At 44.2% G+C, this 19,818-nt stretch overlaps 1 protein-coding gene across 6 annotated transcripts in view; it reads left to right on the forward strand.

Moving 5' to 3' along the window:
- The window catches only part of trim3b (tripartite motif containing 3b), a 35,481-nt gene that overhangs the window by 5,295 nt on the left and 10,368 nt on the right, over positions 1-19,818 (forward strand). For 3 of the 6 annotated variants that reach the window (XM_030438122.1, XM_030438126.1, XM_030438128.1), the window contains exon 3: positions 17,670-17,845. In XM_030438122.1, the coding sequence (XP_030293982.1) occupies positions 17,700-17,845 (146 nt within the window). In that variant the 5' untranslated portion in view covers positions 17,670-17,699. Of the gene's footprint in view, positions 1-957; positions 1,217-1,737; positions 2,469-12,391; positions 12,595-17,669; positions 17,846-19,818 lie in introns of those variants that run through there. The other 3 variants (XM_030438123.1, XM_030438127.1, XM_030438124.1) reach the window with 3 other exon arrangements.

Here is a 19,818-nt window from a genome sequence, read left to right on the forward strand (position 1 = left end):
AATGATTATGAGCACTCCAGATGATTCTTTTGCGAGGGTAAGTCTTGTAGTATTTCCTGTGCAGTTTCTCGAAATCACAGGAGATGGACGGACCTTTTCTCCCCTGTATAATATATATACTTGTCTTCATGCTGAGTCAAAAGCTCGTCTGTACCTTTTTTTTTCTAAACCTGCACCAGAGAGCAGCTTTTATGATTTTTCTGGTCAGGGATGAGAGGCAAAACTGGACTGTTTCAGAGAGAGAGAGGCAGAGAGAGAGAGAGAGAGCAGCCATCTGCATGTTCTGCTGCACTGGATGCAGTCTCCATGGCAACATGGTGCTCCCGCAGCAAAATCCTGGGAAGACGGTTTGGTCCCCACCCCCATGCGCATGCACACACTCGCCCATGCCTCCGCTCACAGGCAGCGCTGTTAACAGTTGTCCCTGTCCACACACACACCCTCCCTTTGCCACACAGGAGACGCAAACTTCACAACATCATTCTTACTCATCCATAACTTCCTCAGTTATTTCTCTGTCTTTTTCTTTGAAAAGCTCCACATTTGTCGTTTGAGTTACCGGCCGGCTTTGGTCATCTTTCTTTCTCTCTCTCGTTCCTCCCATTAGTCAACCTGCATCTACACTGTCTAAAGAGAAAGAGTGACTGGGCTGCTTTTCCCGTTCATCACACTGACTGACTGGTTCTCTCATGTGGAGCGTCATCGTTTTTTTCTTTTTCTTTTGTTTGATAGTTTCAGCTTACACACAGATCAAAAAAAAAAAGGGAGGGAAGACAAGAGAGGCAAGACAGACTGAGGGCAGCAATTAGAAAAAAAAAACATAGAAAAACCTCTGTCTCTTTGTTGCCATCTCCCCTTCACTCTGCTCGTCTCTCGCGCTATTGGTCAGTTCAGCCCCCTCCCATTTTCACACCAGCCAGTCAGCTCATACAATCTCTCTGTATCTCTTGCCTCCAAAGAGCCTCTCTCTCTTTCTCTCTCCCTCAGTCTCTTTCCCTCCCTCCAGCACACACATTCAAGCGTTAAAGCCGGATCACACTCGCTGACACACACACACACACACACGCCCTGCTCCTGCCTCCCCTCCCAGACTCTCTGCGTGAGGTGCTCTTTCTGCAATAACGATGTCGGGTTCTGTGGACGGATATGGTTCCCTGTGGAGGAGAGCGCGCTGAAACTTCCTCGCACCTCTCCCCTCATCTGTCAGGAACCTGCTGTAAGTACACCCTCCTCCCGTCCTCGCTCTTTCCCCCTGCCATCCCCAGCGCTCATTCCTTCATCCTCCACTTTATTCCCCATCTCACACCCTTGGTCCCCCTTGGCGGAGGGTGCCAGCCTTTCCCTCCTCTCGCGTCTCCCTCTCCCCTCCCACCTGGACTTCATCATGCACCCTATGCAGTCTTGTATGCCAACTAATGCCTGTGGGCCTGTGCTGGGTTTGGATCATGCAGCATAAACTGTAATTGTTTTCCTGCTTGTGAATGTTGGACGCGCTCTGTGGGGCTGACCTGGCTGTGATTATAGATGAGTGGAGAGATAGGCTGCAGCTATCTGTGCTGTTGAGGTGTTGTGGTGATGGGGGGGGGGGGGGGGAGACACTTGAAATTATGATCTGCAGCTTGATGCAGCACGTCTCTCACAAAGTACTGGTCGCGTTGAGTGTGTAACAAGAGCATTTAGACCATTTGATATCATTTAGTCCGCTTTATGTTACAGAAAACTCCATTCAACACCATGACAGCCCCGTGAAAAACCCTCCAAGGTCCATAGGTTCGGTGATTTCTGTCATTTCGAAGTGCATTCACTGCACGGATGAGCAAAATTCTGCAACCTGTCAGCCCCAGAGAAGACCTTCCAAAACTCCTTGGATAGTATCAATTATGCACTGACATCAAGCTTCGAGCAAGCTCTTACCTCATCTCTCACAGTTCCACTGTTTCACGGTACAGTCTCACACTCTAATCTGCCAACATACAGTGCGATGTGAGCAGAGACCTCAGGCTCGCGTTTTAAATAGGACGCCGACAAGACAAGACAAGAGGTGCGCACTCTTGTACATGTGTGCAGAAAAGCTGCTGGATGTTAAACAAGGACATTTATAAAGAAGAGAAAAAAAAGCGTTGAAATCATGATCCAGGGGCACCTCTGGTCGCTGTGGGGGGAAGTGGAGACTGGAATGTCCAGCTGGCATGGGAGGAATGTCACAGGATCTGCGCGGGAGGGGCGAGAGTCAGTCAGGCCGGGATGTAAACTGTAAACCACACACTCAATGATTAACTGATGAGTTGGTCGCCAATACTGTAACTGCTGGGATTTTCTGCCCCATTTGTGTCAGAACTGTCCCACACACACCACTCTGGCTTGTTTTTTCTCTTAAGATGTGGGTGTCATTGTTGGAGAGTCATCAGCACGCTTGGATTATCAGACAACTTGATGCACATCGGCCACTGTGTGCCAACTCAGCTCATGTTAGTTCTTCATTTTTTATTCCCTTGTCACAACATTGTGTTATGCTCTGGTTAGGTTTAGGCACAAAAAAACGCTTGGTTAGGTTGAGGAAAATATCACGTTTTTGCTCAAAATACCTGTTGTGGTCGCCGCAAACACAGCCGGAGATGTTCCGAGGTCTCGCTAAAAACACCCGGTTTCGTTTCGCCACAATCTTGACTGCAGCTGACCCGACTTCCTGTTTCTTTATGTTGCGACTTCACTTTTCTCTTGGATCAGGTTTTTGTTTTTTCTGTTGTGGCAATGCTATGCGCATGGCCCAGGTTAGGTTTAGAAAAAACATTGCCAAGATCATGTTTTGATTTAAAATACTTGTTTTGTTTCTACACAAACACAGCTGGAGCTAGCCCTACTTCCTGTCAATTCCTGTCTGGTCTGCGGCTAAAAATTGCCCCGAGGGTTTCCTTAAAATATCCTGTGGCGTCACCTTTACAAATGTTGGAACGCAGACTCGAACTGTGGTCACTGGCTTGCGGACCTTGTCCCTTTCCACCTCCTGATATGAAAGTCAGGCCATGAACATGTGATGCAAATGTTACATGACACGTTTTGTAGAAATGTCAATGTGGCACTAGGACAGATACAAATTTGTACATATCCGTGGTTTGCTGAAACGTTAACTGCTAACATCCATTAGCCACGTCACTGGGATGTTGGCGCAATTTAAAATGTTGCCTTCAAATGCTTTTTCACGTTAAACACACATTCTTTTTCATGACATCTTCCTGTAAGTGGATGCAATATAATAGTGGCATCCAGCACCGTGACAAATTACATGACACCAGCAGCAATAACCCCGTTTGGTTGTGACAGTTGTAAATTGTGTATCTGTGAGGGTTTGCCTCTCTCTTCGTCGTCCTCGCTGTCTCGATCAGCTCTAAGGTGATCATGTTGCCATGGGTAACAGCAGCAGGATTCCTCCTCCACTCTGCATGGTCAGGCAAAATATTTGTGCAAGTGTTAGTATAGATGTAAAAATGAATTTTCCTTTTATGCTGCTTTGATATGAGCCCATGAGAGAAACTTGTACTCTGGCACAAAAAACAAAAAGGAGCAGCTCCGACTCATTAGGTTTAAACTTTGTGAAGTCTGAAGAAAAGAAAGTCTAAAAGCTCGAGGAGTTCCTCTGGGAGATGTAACAGCATCGGCAGGGAACTCTGTACGAGTCTGGTCGGAAAAACACTCCGCTGTAAATGCTGTGAAGGCGACTATAGCGTTAATGACTTTTCTTTATTCTATTCTAGTTATTGATTTTTCCAAACATCCCAATCCAACTTTTCTGTACCATTGTATCTAACTGTCTTAAGTTCGCGGTCGTGTTGAAGTGACTGTAGTGATTACAGGCTTGTTTTTTCTTCCACGTTATGGTGTCAATCTCTATGCACATTGTGCTGTCATAGGTTGTGTTTTATGTGCTTCACGTTCAGCTTTGTGTGCACTTGCTTTAACGTTTCAGTTATGAAAGATTCCGCAGGCGCGGCTGCTGTCTGACTATAACGTCACTCGCCTCGTTGGTAACGAACGTGCCTGTATACGTGCAAACACAAACATGTGTGTTTACGTGTAGAATAAATATGCGAATGCATGTTTGCGCTCCGGCTGTGGGGCATTCAGGGTTTTCCAAAGCACGCTCAGCCATGTGGGGGGGGGGCCATGTGGTGAAAGCTTAGAGTCCGATGCTCAGAGATGCATGTGGATATATTTAGATGGATCCCTCGGGGGGGGCTCAGTAATAGCACTGGCCATATTGCGCCTTTTCTTTAGTATTTCATAGAGCGTCGGTGATGAAAGAATCTTGTTTTACCTTGTTTGGTCTGTTTTTTTTAAGTCAGTTAAACATTTTATTAAATGCTTTAGGGACTGATTTGCAACAACAAACAGGATAAATCTCAGTACAGGGCATGAAAATGGCTAAATGCACAATTAACTTATGGGCTCAGGTTATGGCTATGTATATTTCACATTTTAAATTCTTAATTCAATCATCTTTGTGCTCTTACCATATAATTTTTTTTTTTACATCAGTATTACGCATTTGAGAGAAATTTGCAAGAAGTTGGCATTTTTGGTCATATTCGTTCATCAGGGAGACACCCTCCTGCAATCCCGACCTTTGTGGTTTTATATAGATTTGCGTGTTGGCGATTCAATTTAATTAACTATGGTTTAAAGGCCCTAGGGGATGTTTAACATTGTATAGTATTTCCCTGGCCTGTGATAGTGGAGGAGGTAAGGCTATTGTTCTAAAGGATAGATTACTTACACTCACTGATCTGTTGGAACAGCACTATTGATGTTCCTGTGTTCAGTGTCTTGATCGTAATCCTTGAACCAGTCATGTGTTGGTTCATTACTTCCTAGAGGAGGCCCGCTGTCCCTCATGTTGGCACTGAATGTTCCTGTTAGCGTGGAATAATAGCATAAAATTGGGTTCTTGATCTCCAACCAACCCAGCTGCCAGAATGAACGTTTTGGCTTACCTGGTTTTATCTCTACAAACCCTGCTGGAAATTGTCCCGGTATCTTGTTAAAAACCACCAGTTTTTTCAGCTGCAAAGGTTTCAGCTGTGTCATAAAAACTACCTGGTTATGTCGGCGCTTTCAAATGTTGAAAGTCCACCTGGAGGAACAGAGGTCTCTTACTTGGCAGCTGTCTTGCTCAGGTGTCAGGCTAAAACATAATGTATTGTAGATGCTGCTATGATACAAATTAAACGTAGATATGTAACCTATAAGGCTATTTCAGTTGTTTCCTGTCCATTCCAGTGTTTAATATATGATTCCTGTGCATATAAAAGATCTAGAAACTCAAAAAAGGTCAAAGTCCGCACGTCACAGAAAACACTGCTCCTGATCAACGTGTCGTCAGTCATCTCGCCTTTCATTCCCTGACAATGTGACATCACACTATGTCACCATGTCACACACCGCTGCTCGTTTTGCACGTGAGAAATTCATTTCGTGCAGCTGCTCTGTTGTTGATAGCGGTGCTGGGTCAGGTGTGTGTCGGCTGACCAATAAGAGGACACTGGGTATTCAGATGCAGGGCCTTAAAGAGACAGGGGCTAAAACAGAGCGTTTCAGACAGAGGGGGAAAACAGTGCCGCGTAAAATGATGAACCTGGAATTGAGCATAATGTGTCTCCTTTAATGTATCTGGTTTGCAGAAATGAAAAGTGCAAAAATGATATCAGTAGGACTAGACATTAGAGAATCGAGACTGTGGTGATGGGCCTAAATTTGGCTGAATAAGTCACATCCCAAGCAAATATAATGTGATGTGTTTGAGGCGATGGCACAACAAGCAGCGCGTTTAAAAAATCCACAGGGCAAAGGAGGTTAAATAAACAGAAAACTTGTAATGTAGCCATGTGCCGTGGATTAACGATGATGTTTTGGAAAGCCCGAATGCCATTTTGGGATCAAATTAAAACCCACTTCCAATCAGCTTTAATCAAACCTCTTTAAATAAAAATAAACCCTGTCGCCGTGCTGCAATCTCAGCCGGGCTAAAGAAGAAAAATGCAACAGATTTCATACGAGAAGGCCCTGTAACTGAACTCAGTTTCTGTGTTTGGGCAAATCCTAATTTGCTCTCTGTGCGTCCATATTTTTCTTCCCACTAACATGCCTCTGTGGCAGTGAGTCTGAGCGTGCACCTGTGTGTCTGTGTTGTGTGTTCGTGTGTGCCTGCGTGCTGGAGTGTGAGCCGTGTATTAATATGTTGATTCAGGCGGTTCCTGTGACACATTCCTGCCCAGCTTGGCTGAGATCAGGCGAGCTGATAATTTTAGCCGCGCTTATGTCAGTCGGTCCCCGCTGTGTGAGGAGAAGGTAGCACTCCACGACGTTTGTCATCCACTACATCATCCTTGCCAGAGGACTATACGGACTGTGCGTTGTAATGTGTTAGTCAGCACACAGGCCTCCCTGCTTTTTTTTTTTTTTCCCCCTTCAGAGCAGCATTTCGGTGCTCCGTGCACACTGGATATAAGACAAACTGCACTGAATGTTGAATGACAAATGGTGGGTTTATTGTTAGGCAGGAGTGGCACCTTTCCCGCTAAAAAAACCACTACCCTTGCAAACAATATTTACTTTGTGTTGAGATCAGAGAGTTTTTTTAATCAACTCCAGGGTCATTTTGGGGCCTTGCTGGATTGGATTGCATTATATCAGAAGGAGTATCTTAAAGTGGTTTAGGACTCTGAGCTCTGCTGGTTCACGCGCAGAGGGTTGACGGATGTGCGAACCATAAATCTGCTGACCCATCGGCATGACGAACAAATGATGGAATTTCTAATCCCCTTAAGTAAATGAATTTCCACCCTGTTAGGAATACGAGCTGCAATGCACATTTACGATTCGACCAGGGCCTTTTTTTTTTTTCCTTTTTTTTTTCACAAGGCCTGATTAGAATGAGCAGCATGAGAAGAAAAAAAAAGAGCTGACTTTTTACACTGAGACATGATATTCTGCTCCTTGCAACTCCGGGGCATGTTACATAAAAACAAAAATGTATTTTATCTCTGACATCCTTCGCCATGTTTGATTTGTGTGTGTGTGTGTGTGTGTGTGTGTGTGTCTGTGTGGCTGTGTGGCTGTGATGTCAGAGTAATGTGAGCAAAAAAAACTGCTCATGGCTAAGACTTTTCTATTCTTCTGTTGAGATCGTTCTCTGAGTATTTGGCCGTATCTTTGACCTTTTTTTTTTTTCTTCTTCCTTTTTTTAACTCCCAAAAAAACACCCAGATGATGACAAACACCACCTTTCCCACACTCACACGAATAGATACGCCCCTCGCACGGAGACACGGAAGGTCTGTTAAACTTCACCCCACCTGAAACGCCATTGTGGTTGGGGGGGTTCTGTAACGCCCAGGCGACACGGAGCTGTTTATGTTAATATATGTTTAGCTCAGAGCGTCTATTCCCTCAGTTATTTAAAGAAACAAATTATTTCAGGATCAGCTCCCCTACCCTCTGGCACATGCTCCTCTTTCACTGAAATAATTCTCTCTGTTGGGTGAGCGAGAGGGTCGGCTAGGATAAGAAAGAGGGTGAAAAAAAAAAAAAAAATCTGTGCGTCATGTAATATTCCCTTTGAATGTATTTAACTGCTAAATGTTTGAATTTGCGCTGTAAACGGATTATGTGATCTGTATATTTTCCCCTGCTTCTGCTGTTGTTTACAGGCTTAGAACTGCCTGTGCAAAATTCTGTTTATGTTGAAAAACACAACAAATGATGAATTCCAGTGTCGAGTGTTTGATATTCATAATGCAGCACAAATGTGAGCAGAAAGAAAAAAGAGACTGCTGACTTTATTCCCCGCGAATTTGGTCCGATTTCAAGAGGTTGTGACAGTGTGAGAGTGTGAACACACTGGCTTTGCGTCAGGATGTGGAGGGGGGGGGACCGTGTCTCCTGATCTGAGCTGCCCGTGCATCCATTTCTCAAGGCTCAGTGGAGTCGCGCTGCTGTGGGGATGCGCGCCTTGATGTTATTCATGTAAGGCATCTCTTGATGAAGTTCTGTTTGCAGCAGAGTGGAAATGAGGAGAGATGAAATGCTTCACTGACCGCACAGAAACACTGCATTATGTCTGTGGTTTATCCCAGAGGTGTGAGACGAGAGTGGTGTGATTGAGATCTTAGTCCTTAAGAGTACTTAAGAGTTGCAATGATTGGTCGATGAATCTTTTGTGATCTAGTCAATTGAAAGGAAATGAAATGCCAACTAGTTTGATAATCGGCTAATCATTTAAGTGATCTTTCAAGCAAAAATGTGCTGATTTTCTGTGAGTCTTTGCTTTTGGACTGTTGGCTGGACAGAGGAGGCCATCTGAGGATGTCACACTTTGTGAATCTGGGAATTTTTCAAAAATTTTGGGGGCATTTTATAGACAAAACTGTGGCATTCATACTCAAAACAAATAGGGGGCGGCGTATCGCCAGAGTAACTGCTAACTTTTGCCAACTGTAGCTGCCATTAGAAAAGTTAGCTTAGTTAGCCTTGCAGCTAGCGGTTCAGACTGGACAGACGAGGGGCCAAGGGGGTGGTAGTGTTCTCACTGCTAGCACCGGAGCTTTGAGGCCAGGATGGGCTGGGGGAAGCTGGTTAGCACACGTACTCCAGTTGATCACTAAACCACAACACAAAAATGTTATTCCTTCACATTCTGATGATAATTTTAGTTAATTTGGAACGTTTTCAGCAAAAATCCTTACATATTACTATCACTATGACATCGTCGAGGTGATTTTCTCCAACTTCAGAAAACCCGCTCCAGAGCCACAGAGGACATTATATAACTGTATGCGCGGGGTGTACAGGGCTCATCGCGACAATTTAATTGGACTTCAAGCCTACGATCACTGAATTGCTCCTCAAATGATTTCTGTGACACACTTTTACTCCTTAGTTTAACTCTATCTTTACGTTTCTACACACGATTAATTTTTTTACTTTCCTTTTTTTTGTGACCTCGACGCTTTTAAACTCAAGCCTGTGTGTCGGTGCGCTCCTCCTCTGGTCTGTTTCGTTTGGATGTAAAGCATCGGTGTGGAGAGGAGCACTCGGCACACAATTTAGCCTCACACACCTGCTTCCCCCGAGGCCAGCTGCGGTGTAAAGACAGCTGGGGGAGCTGTTACGGCTTTTGAAAGGAAGCGCCAGTGTTTTCTTTTCAAACCATCAATCAATCAGCGATTTGCATGCACAGTAGACCTGCGTGTTTACTACGAGCTGCCAGCAATAAGCCTCTTCTTTACAGGAGCGCGTGCGTCGTCTCAGGTGTCTACACAGCCCCTTAATGTGTCTGTATGATGTGTTTGCTTATCTAGAAAGCTGACAGTCCTTAATAAAACACCAACGTTATAGAGGTCAGCCTTCTTGTTTCGCGCCGAACAGTGCATGCAATGTGTGCATCACATGTACTGGAGACAGGAACAATGTAAACGTGTACGTGTGCACCCTTCTCGAGTGTTTCAGAGTCATTACTATGCTGGTCATCTGAGGTTCCCTGCACCCTTTTCGCAGCGTGTGTGCAGCTCAGAGCACGTGCCTTGCCAGTGGTGTGAAGCGGATGAGAACTGATAGCTCTATATATAGAAGTATATGTATGTGGAGGCTTAAGACTGGACGGCGCAGGAGAAAAGGGAGGCTTGCTGAGCATACTAACGAGGGTTACGCATGCTGCTCCATACGTGTCGTCTATCTGGGTGTGTATTCCGCTCCTTCTGTTACGTTTTGCGGGGCCCAAATGAAGGTTTAAACCCCTCAGAGTGTGGGTGTTTTTGTGTGTGTGGTTGGTGCAAGGAGGACAGGCAAGAGGTGAGGTATAACGTAGACCGAAACAGCTCACTGACTAGGTGTGTGTGTGTGTGGGATGGTTTCATGCCCCAGAGCTGTCAGACTTCAGCATCATCATGGTATCCCCAAACTTTTTTCTCAATCATACCCTGTTACGCAAGGACCTTCTCGTCACTCGGTATGCTTGCGCTTGTCATCACCTTTTCCATGCTTTTCCCCTTCACTTTTCCCCAGTTCACCTTCTCTTACGCATACCAATCGTGAGGGTTTCAGAGCACGGCAGGCAGAGGCAGACGAGAGCTACATCGCTCATATAACCCAAGATCAAGCAAAAAGAGGCATCAGCGCGAGCGAGCGCAGCGGCACCCTTTACCATCGCCACTCGCTCTCGGCCTTGCAGAACCTTTTTCTTGTCACATTTCATTGCCGTGTGACTTCCACAAGGCGCACAACAGCACATGTAAAACCGGCCCGAGGTGGGTGTGGGATCTCTTGTTGGATATCCCGAAAACATCATTGTTATTAAAATCATTGCTGTTATTGTTCCGCCTCTTACTGGAGAGACCCTGGGGCAGAACGGTTACTTTCGCTTGTTGATGTTGCACAACAGTAAACTGCTGCACTGCGCTTGTTTGGACCTTTTTAAGTTCCTCTTCATTATATAGCATTATTTGGAGTTTGAGCCATATGTTGCTGGAGCCTTTTTTATTATTCCTATTTAGAATAAAAGGGTAAATTAAGGGGTAAGCCCCGGTAGGCCGGTTTGGTAGAGCATGTGCCCCATGTACAGAGGCTGTGTCACCTCTGCAGCGGTACAAATACCCTTTTTCTGCACGACATCCTCCCTCTTTCACCCCACTTCCTGTCTCTCTTAAGCAGTTCTATAAATAAAGCCATGAAACATCTCCCCCCAAAAAAGGCAACATTGTGTTGTGGTGATACAAACCTTTAAAGGAAAAGTTTATCCAAAAATGAACATAAGGTCGTTATCTACTCACTGCCACGCCGATGCAAGGGCGAGCCAAGTTTTTCGCGGTCCATGAAACATTTCTGGAGCTTCACAGCAAAACAGCGTTACAGCATTCTCCTAAACAATGAATGTGATTAGACGATGAGTGAATTTTAGAGTGAGCGTTTCCTTTAATATCGCAAAACATGTAACGTAACAGTTACAATTACATATTCATTTTCTGATCTGTGGCCTCTCGGTTCACATTATGCGCTTCAGTTTCGGGAGACTCATCGCGGGTGCCGCTGGTGGTCCATCCTTCCTCTCGTTTAATAACCGCAGGAGTCGTACATTGTGATAAAACTGTCGTTTCAGCAGAAAGCGCAGCGGTAAGCCAATAAGTGCTCACTGCAGGGATGACTACAGTCCTCTTCGGAGTGGCTGCCCACGCTGGAGCGCTGCATTTGGTATACTGGTTATGCCTTTCTCTCCGATCACTTTCTGTGGAGCACGTAAACAAGACATCCTTCAGACTGGCCGCTTCGACCTGCTTGTTTGTGAGTTATTAGCAAGTTTTCGAACCACAGTGGTCTTCTACTTAAAACAGTGGAAGTTGCTTAAGGGGCTGCTGCAATATAATACATGCAAAACACCGCCGCAAATGTCTGTACGGGGGAATCAAGAATGAATCCACTGCGGACAGCTACTGATACGCAATTCTCTGAGTGGTGTTTTCATCCCCTCTTATCCTTTTATGTCCTGTTACACCCACCGCAGCAGTGTGGCTCGGGACGATGGGATTTTTTGGAAAAGGTGCGCGTGGGCGTTGAGGAAGGAGAGCCGGAAGCGCGGGAGGGATGGAGGGAGGGAGGTAGGGAGGGAGGGCTGGACTCAATCCGCACAGATTAACTGTAGAGATTGATGTTTTTGTCAGAGGATCGTCACCTCCTGCTCCAGATTAAACTCTGACCACCTCCTACGAGACGGGGCGTTCAAGGGATTGGGTCCAACAGCGAAAAAACAACAAGAAATTTTGCTTCAAATTCAAAATGATAATCTCCTTTTTGGTATTAAGGGTGTTTTCTTAATCCATGCATGTGTGTAATTCGATACTATAATGCTGGATGGAGAGGCATATGCTACAAAACACTCATTTGGAGGTTTTTTCTTTTTAAAGGTGACATCATGAGTTATATAACTCTGTGCTTTGTTTGGCTTGCGTGTGTGTACTTGGCTGACAGAGAGGTGACGTAATTCTTCATAACTGTAACTGGAGGCCAAATGAGCCAAACCTTTTTGGATGATTGTCACCCGTCATCTGCCGCGTCTGATCGTTATCAGAGTGAACGCGTTGAATAATCAGGAAGAGAACGGCGGGGGGGGGGTGCTCTGTCCTTCCAGCCTTGACAGTTGTACTTTTCTTCTTCTTGTCTCTTTCAATCCTCACCTCTCGCTCCCTCTGGCCAGCACTGAATTGCTGGCCCATGACGCAATCCCTCATCCCTGCTATAGTTTAGGTTTCCCGGCCAATCGGAGCACGGCAGTAGGAGGGTACGCAGTCGGCTCGTGCTTGTAAACAGCAGAGGCGGTGGGAGGGACTTTAAATGTGCAGTGCCCGCCCTCTTGCTGTCATCACTGTTTGGCCTTTTTCAGCGTGTGGAAGAGGGAAAAAGCAAAAGAGAAGGGAAGGGGAAAAGGAAGAGTGGTCAGCGGGGCTGAGGTTGGGGGGGAAGTGGGCGTTTTCGTCTGTGAGTCAGGGTGTGCGCTGATTCTTTAACACTGCCATGGAGCCTTCAAGACTGGTCCACTCCACATTTCTGACAGTAGGTAGTCTTTCAGTCAACTCTCTCACTATCTTGTCCTGCATCTGTGCATGTTTGACTTTCAGCATGAGCTCAGCTGTTCACCAGAGAGGAGTGTGTGTGATTTTTTTTTAATTTTTTTTTTACGTTTGTCCAAGATCTTTTCTTTGTTGCTGAACAGGTGTGTGACGGTGAGCAGAGAATACAAGAGCCGCTCAAGTGTCTCTCTTTCCCTTTTTTACCTGCCCTCCTGTTGAACTGCAAAGAAGACATTTAATTTCCTGTCTTGCCTACTCCCTTCTTCTCTCCCCCCCCCACGTGTGTGTTATAGGAGATACACATGAGCTGCGGGGATCCTGTCGTACAGTAAAGCAAAAGCCGAGGGTTCCAGCGCTGAATGAGACAAAGAAAACTGTTACTTTTGTGCTCGGTAAAGCCGAGCAGTGAATGGACTCATTGTGCATTAGCTCCACGGGTGTTGAAACATGCTGCACACACAAACACACAAACAATTTAGATACACATGCAAACACTGTAATCCTGAGAGTTTGGGGAATTATCCAGGCTAAGGTCACCGGAAGCATAAACGCTGTTACTTCTGCACAGATAATAGTCAGGAGAATTATAACACATTTCATTTTGATGATTTAAGCTGACAGCTCTCTGCAGGATGCGTCCTCTCGTGAATCATTTTTCGGAAGCTTCCTGCAGTCCTGCCTGGGCTTGGTTTTTATCCCACCCTGCTGTCTTTAACTGCAGGGCCCCAAATTCAAAATCTGCACGTCCTCACTCGCTCACTTCTTTTTTCCTTTTTTTTTTGCATGTCAAGTTAGCCGGTCATGGTTACTTTACAGCGTCGACACTTTAGTATCGTGGCCTACTTAGGAGCTAAAGCGGGCATGAATGAAGTCGGGAAGCATTTCAAAACACAGTCTGTTGAATTCACCGTACTGTACACAAGCACACCAGCACCCTGCCGCTCATGTGCATACACGCATGACTGTCACGTGCGTCTGTTGTCCGTTGTATGCGCTTTAGGTTTCCGTCAACTTGATGGGAGAGCTGAAACAGACAAGAGAAAAAGACAAGCGCTTTGTTATTGGACTGTCATGCGTCAAAGGATAGGTTTAAGAAGTTTTTCCTGTTCATCCTGAGACTGTCGAGTGACTATTACATTTCAGGTGAAGTTTATTGTTTGAGTTGTCATTTTAGACAGTAAAGTTAATTGTTAAACTGTTAAAATAGCCTGCCTCCATTATATATTTTTAAGTGTTTGATAACCACATTTGAGGGATAGCTGAACAATACGTCGGCTGATATACTGACATTGGAATCTACAGTGCTGGAGCCATTGGTGATTTTAAAAAATCACGTTTGTTTGGTACAAATCCCGACAAATGTCACATCATCGTGACAGTTTTTTCGGCAAAAATCTCAATTGTGATGCAGACAACGGATCGCCAATCATATAGCAATGATAATGTCTGTCAAAATAATTGCAATCAGGTTTTATTTTATTTTTTTACCGCATCATGCTTACCTGGTCTATAAAATTCACATCTTCAGTTTCTGTCTTCTGTCATAAATAACGAAGAAAGGCAGCAAAGTAAAGCATTTGAAGGGGCGCTATGCAACATTTTGTATCAATTTACCCTAATGTTTGATGAATGTAGATTTCTTTGTGAAGGACTCGGGTCGGATTTTCAGTGAGGATGTGACTTTGTTCGCTGGAGGGCCTCGTCTCTGTGCCTCTCAACATGTAGAAACAACTTGCTTCCAGCGCAACACAACAGAAGTTCCACAGAGCCCCTTTAAGGCGCTTGAATTTTGCTCGAGACAATTATAAAAACTTTTGGTTATTAATTTTGTTTCAATAAATGTATTGACCAATAGCTGCAGTCGTCTCCAAATAGACGGGCTTGGAAGTTTTTTTTTCATCCAGTGTTTTGTGAAAGAATTCTTCGTTGGGATCTATCGGACTCCGGATTTTTCTTTTACTGTGATCCACTCAATGAAATATGTGTTTTAAAACATAACCAATGGTAAACAAATGGACCCAGGCACAGTCCTAAGATCCCTGGTCTTATTTTAGTTTCACTGTCATTGCCTCCTGGCCTTCCCACTAATGCACTGTCTAAATTTAGACAGACGTCATTCCACATGATATTAGTATCAGTGTGTTCTAGTACAGAAAGAAAATGACAGAGAACTGTGAGAACTGCACGCACATCCCGTGGTTGATCCCTCTTTAGTTCCACGCTCTATTGACAGACATTCAAGCCTCTTTTCATAAGAGACAACTGGATACTCTTGAAGTGCCAGTTTGTAAGCGCAGGGTTCTTAGAGAACAATGCACATTTAAATGTAAACAAAACATAAGCTACTTACCGGTAATCATTTCCATCAGACAACCTGCCTGACCCTAAGCACAGAGTGAATGTGACATGTCGGTCATTCTCATGGCTGACAGATTGAAAAGTGACCTGTACCCTACCAGTCCAGAGATTGTATGTCATTGGATCCTCTATGTGTGTGTGTGTGTGTGTGTGTGTCCAGTGGGCAACAACAGACAATAGGACATGAGCGGAGATGGGACATAGGGGATTGAGTGCTGCATGTAGTAGATCCTGCCGTGACAGATGTGCAGATAGGGGGGGTGGGGAGGGGGATGATTACCGGTGCCTGTTTTTTGTTCTCAAGTGTGTACGTGTGTGTTTGTGCGTGTTGGTGTCGGTGTGTGATTGTGCGTGTCTGTGTGTCCTTGTCATTGATTGGATTAAGTCCATAACTGCTGTATTTCTTAAGGCCAGCCATGTTTGTTTGAGACACATGCTGCTATCCGCTCATCCCCTGCAATTTGTATGAGCGTGTGAGCGCATGTCTGCGTCTGATACATGAATAATACAAGTGTTGACCCAGTGAGAATCTACAGTGCTGGAGCCAGTTAGCAACCAGAGATAAAAATGGCACTTGGGGTATTTAACCAAAGGTGACGATTTTAAGCCGCAGGGCCAGTGAGGCGTAACAAACACATGTTATCACAGCCACTTTAAAAAGACAGTGTGTCGATTTTGTCTTTCCATATTTAACACCACATCTTCCTACTACATTTACACATTTGACGCATACTGTAGCAGTGAAAGGATGCTGTAGTAGCATCTTTTTTACATACCACTGTAATTATTACACCAGATGTGTTTGGGCTGGCACTAATTAATGTGAAAGTGGGCCACACTGGAACCAGCATTGGTTTGTGTTGCTAGGCAGAATATCCATACCTTGCGAGCTGCTGTACTTCCATAACGGATGAGGTTATGTAACAGGGATCTTCTCAGTCCTGATCAACTCACAGTTTTTTGGTACTTATCCACTTGTGTCACTGACATGTATGCATTGGCATTCATTCAGTGTCTTAATCGAAATGTAAATATGTTTTCTAGATGAAGTTGAAATCAGTTTTGCATATTTTTTTAACACTTAAAGCAACATTATGTAACCTTTTAACTTGGCAACAGCATCAAGATCTTGTTGATGGTTCAGTGTCTTGTAACAGGGTGAATGGTGTGTCTGTCTCCGCCACTCCACCCTGCTGTCGCTTGTTTCTGCACTATGAACTTCAGTGAGAGAGTAGGATCACAGCGTTACATAATCTGTGTTTAAAGGCAATATGATCTCTTCTCTGAATATGAGCAAAAGAGTTTCCAACTGCTCAAATAAAATGCAGGACTATAACCTGTACTTTTTATATGCGTCAAGCATATTTTTCACCTATACGTCAAATTCTTCCGTTGAATATATACTGCATAATAATCTGTGTGTACGTAAATTACTGATTAGCCTTTTCATTACCAAATGCATTATTTTTGTCACATTTGATTTCTCCGCGTTGGCTGAACGACATGCAAATAAAGAAAAACATTTTCCGAATATTTTGACAGATATGGAGATACGAGTCGCGGCTTTAGTGTGAATGGTCATTTTCGCATTTCATTTTCACTGACAAACTGTCATAAACCATGATAACTTGAACGTAACGTGGGTCTGGAGAAGACTAGTTGTAGGCCCAGGCATCTCAGTACCACCACATTGCTTCATTTATAATGGTATGTTGGGGATACATTTTACCTTTATCACTCCTGCAGTTTCAATATTGCCCTTAACAATTATACAATTTTGATATATTTTCAATAAATTGTGAAGCCCAACTGTAGACAGTTTGCTCTGTTGGTAGATTACAGTGTGAACCAAAACAAAGTTTAGCAGCTCTGACACCTCACTAGTGACTTGTAAATATAAACAGAGTGACAAATATAAATAGAAGGAAACATAGACTCTACTCAGCAAATTCTGGTTTTAGTCAGACGTCTCTGTGTGGGTGTGTACTTGCTGCATAGTGAGGACTGAAACAAGTTTTCTAACCTGTAGAGTGAGGACATTTGGCAAAGTGGGGACCTCTTGAACGGTTTTCACAACTTCAGAGGGCTGTGTGAAGGTCAAGACTTGGTTTTAAGTGTCAGAATAGAATTGGGTCGCAGTGATGGCTATGGTGAGGGTTGGAGGCGTTTGGTTGTGATGTTTAAGGTTAAGGGCTAAGGAATGCCTTATGTTAATGGCGGTCCTCAAAAGCACATAAGTACAAGTATTTGTGTGTGGGTGTAAAGTTTGAGGAGTGTTTATTTTTAGAATGTTTTTGAGTACCTGTGAGGTCACTAAAGCCTGTGTGAATGCTTTATTGTGGATTTTCTTTTATTTTTCTGGTTTGGCATCAGCTAAGAAGTTAATTAAAAGCCAGGCACAAGGCTGTACTGGTTTGTCTACATCTGCTGCTGGCTGTACACTCAGGACTGTTACATGATTCTGTTTCACAAAGTTCTCTTTCAGCTGGCTTTTGTTTGGCATTAACACAGAAATTACAATGGGTGCGTTTTTTTTGCGCTAATCAAGGAATTAAACAGCTTTGTCAACTCCGGTTCCTGGTACCTCCTGTCGAAAGTTTGCTGAGCATTAATGGTCCTGAAAGTGACACTCTCAACAAAAGGTTTTATAGACAAAACACGGGCAAACATTCAACGCATTTTTTCTTTGTCTCTCCGCAGGTCAACCGCTGTCATTGTCCGTGGCTTTAAATGTCCTCTGCCATGGCGAAGCACGAGGCTGGGAGCACCAGCCCTGTGGTGCGTCAGATAGACAAGCAGTTTCTAGTCTGCAGCATCTGTCTGGATCACTACTGCAACCCCAAGGTCCTGCCCTGTCTGCACACCTTCTGCGAAAGGTAACTAACATTTGTGCTGTCAACTTCAGTGACAACTGGCAAAAGTCCTAATCACCTAGCGCTCCCCTCGAGCAAAACCTGACTCAAACCCAAGTCTCCACACGCCATCTGCTATGTAGCCTGGCCCCCGCAGACAAGGTGGGACAGCACGCTTTGTAAACGTAGCTCTTTCCCTACCAGTACTGATCCTCCTGTCCTATTACTGAAGAATTCTTGTCATATTTACATGTCTCCTAATAGAGGAACCTCATCTATTGCAAATCCCTTCCCTCAATTAAACAGCTCAGAGCACTTCTCCTCACTGGCTCCTGTGGATGAGTGCATTCCCCAGCATCAGGGACTGCAGGCTGAGAAAAGACTCATTGTTGGTAGACACAATCACAATGACTCAATCTACAGTTCCTCAGAAAGATGACTCCCCCTCAGGCGATTCTTAGTGGGGCCTTTCTGTGCCGAGCAGAGGAAGCTTTTGGAAAGCTTGTTAAAGGTTAGGGTGGGAGGATGGAGAATGACGATGGAGGTATGTTGGGAGGCACTTGGGATTATGCTACAGACTGGTTTACTTCTAAACCTACCATCAAACAAATATTTATGGAAGAGCCACACAGAGAATGCAATAAATCCTTTTTCCATGCAGTGTGAGGGGCATTTTGCCCACCGGAGGGCAAGTTTAATCCCCGGTTTAACTGGATGGCATGTGATGTGGAGCCCTGCTGAGGTGAACAGATTTTTGTCTGGAGCTATACATGATGTTGCCAGACAGATGTTTTAATACCGCATGGGTTGATGTAGTTTTAGGGGGTTTTAGGTCTGAGCTGGCAAACCCATGCTGGGCCTGGTCTGCTCGGTGATATTGTGTCTCTTTTAATTTTGCTCCCCCTGTCCTCTCCTGTAATTATCTGTCATTGGGCACGCAAACTTACAGTACAGCTGCTTCTTGATATCCTAATTGCGTGCACACTATTAAGGGATCAGGATCATGGGTTCGCTGTGGGTTATGTTACTCTTTAAAATCATGCCAAAACAAATGACATTTTCCTACAGTAGAGGCATGTTACGACTTGTTTTCTAAGTCGTGATCATGGGATCTTACTTAAGGATCAGTGTGCCACAAAAAAAAAAAAAAAAAATCACTTAATTGAGGTAATTGACTATCGATGAATTTGATTTGATTTCCTTTTTCCTCCTGTTATATATCATTGTGAAGTAAAATACTTTTTGTCTTTTTCAAGGAACACTCAAGTATGTTGTGTCTGTAATGGAGATAAAAACTCTTATTACACATTTTCAATATAGTTGATTTATTGGGAAAGCAGTGTGTCTTTTCTTGCGTTAATGCCATTTGAAATCTTTAAAAAGCAGCTTAGATGATGGTTTTCATTCCCATACAAATGAGTGACAGGGAAGAGCAAAGGAAACGATGCAGTGACTACACACTACATGACTTTGATATCAAATTTCTAACCATCAACCCAATGTTTAGCTTCTTCCACCATGTTTCAGTGTCATATGTCGGCAACTCATGCGCCAAAGTATATATAAGGGCAGTCTCTTATATTACCCAAGTCGAAAAAACGTTTCTTTTCTCCGATGATTCTGACAGTACATGAAGGCACAGTTACACTGTCAGCATAGGAGCTTTGGATTGTGAAGAGCGAGGGCTGGCAGGTTAGCATGCCAGCTTCAGTAGATATCGCTGCCACAATCCATAGAGGTTATAAAATCATACTGTTATTTCTTAATGTTGTCAGCTCAAATTCTTACATATTACACCTTTAAGGATTTGAACAAGGTGGTGTATGCATTTATGACATACATCTTTTGCATTGGCTGACTTTTTTACGTGTGTGACTCAACAACTTTTGTCCCCAGGCTGGCGCTCCACAAAATAAAATTATGGTTTCACATAAAAGCTGTGACAGCGTATTCAAGCAGTCGCAAATAAAGAGATAACTCACGCAGCGTTGAAAATA

The sequence above is a fragment of the Sparus aurata genome, chromosome 13, assembly GCF_900880675.1.
Source record: "Sparus aurata chromosome 13, fSpaAur1.1, whole genome shotgun sequence".
Lineage (NCBI taxonomy): Eukaryota > Metazoa > Chordata > Actinopteri > Spariformes > Sparidae > Sparus > Sparus aurata.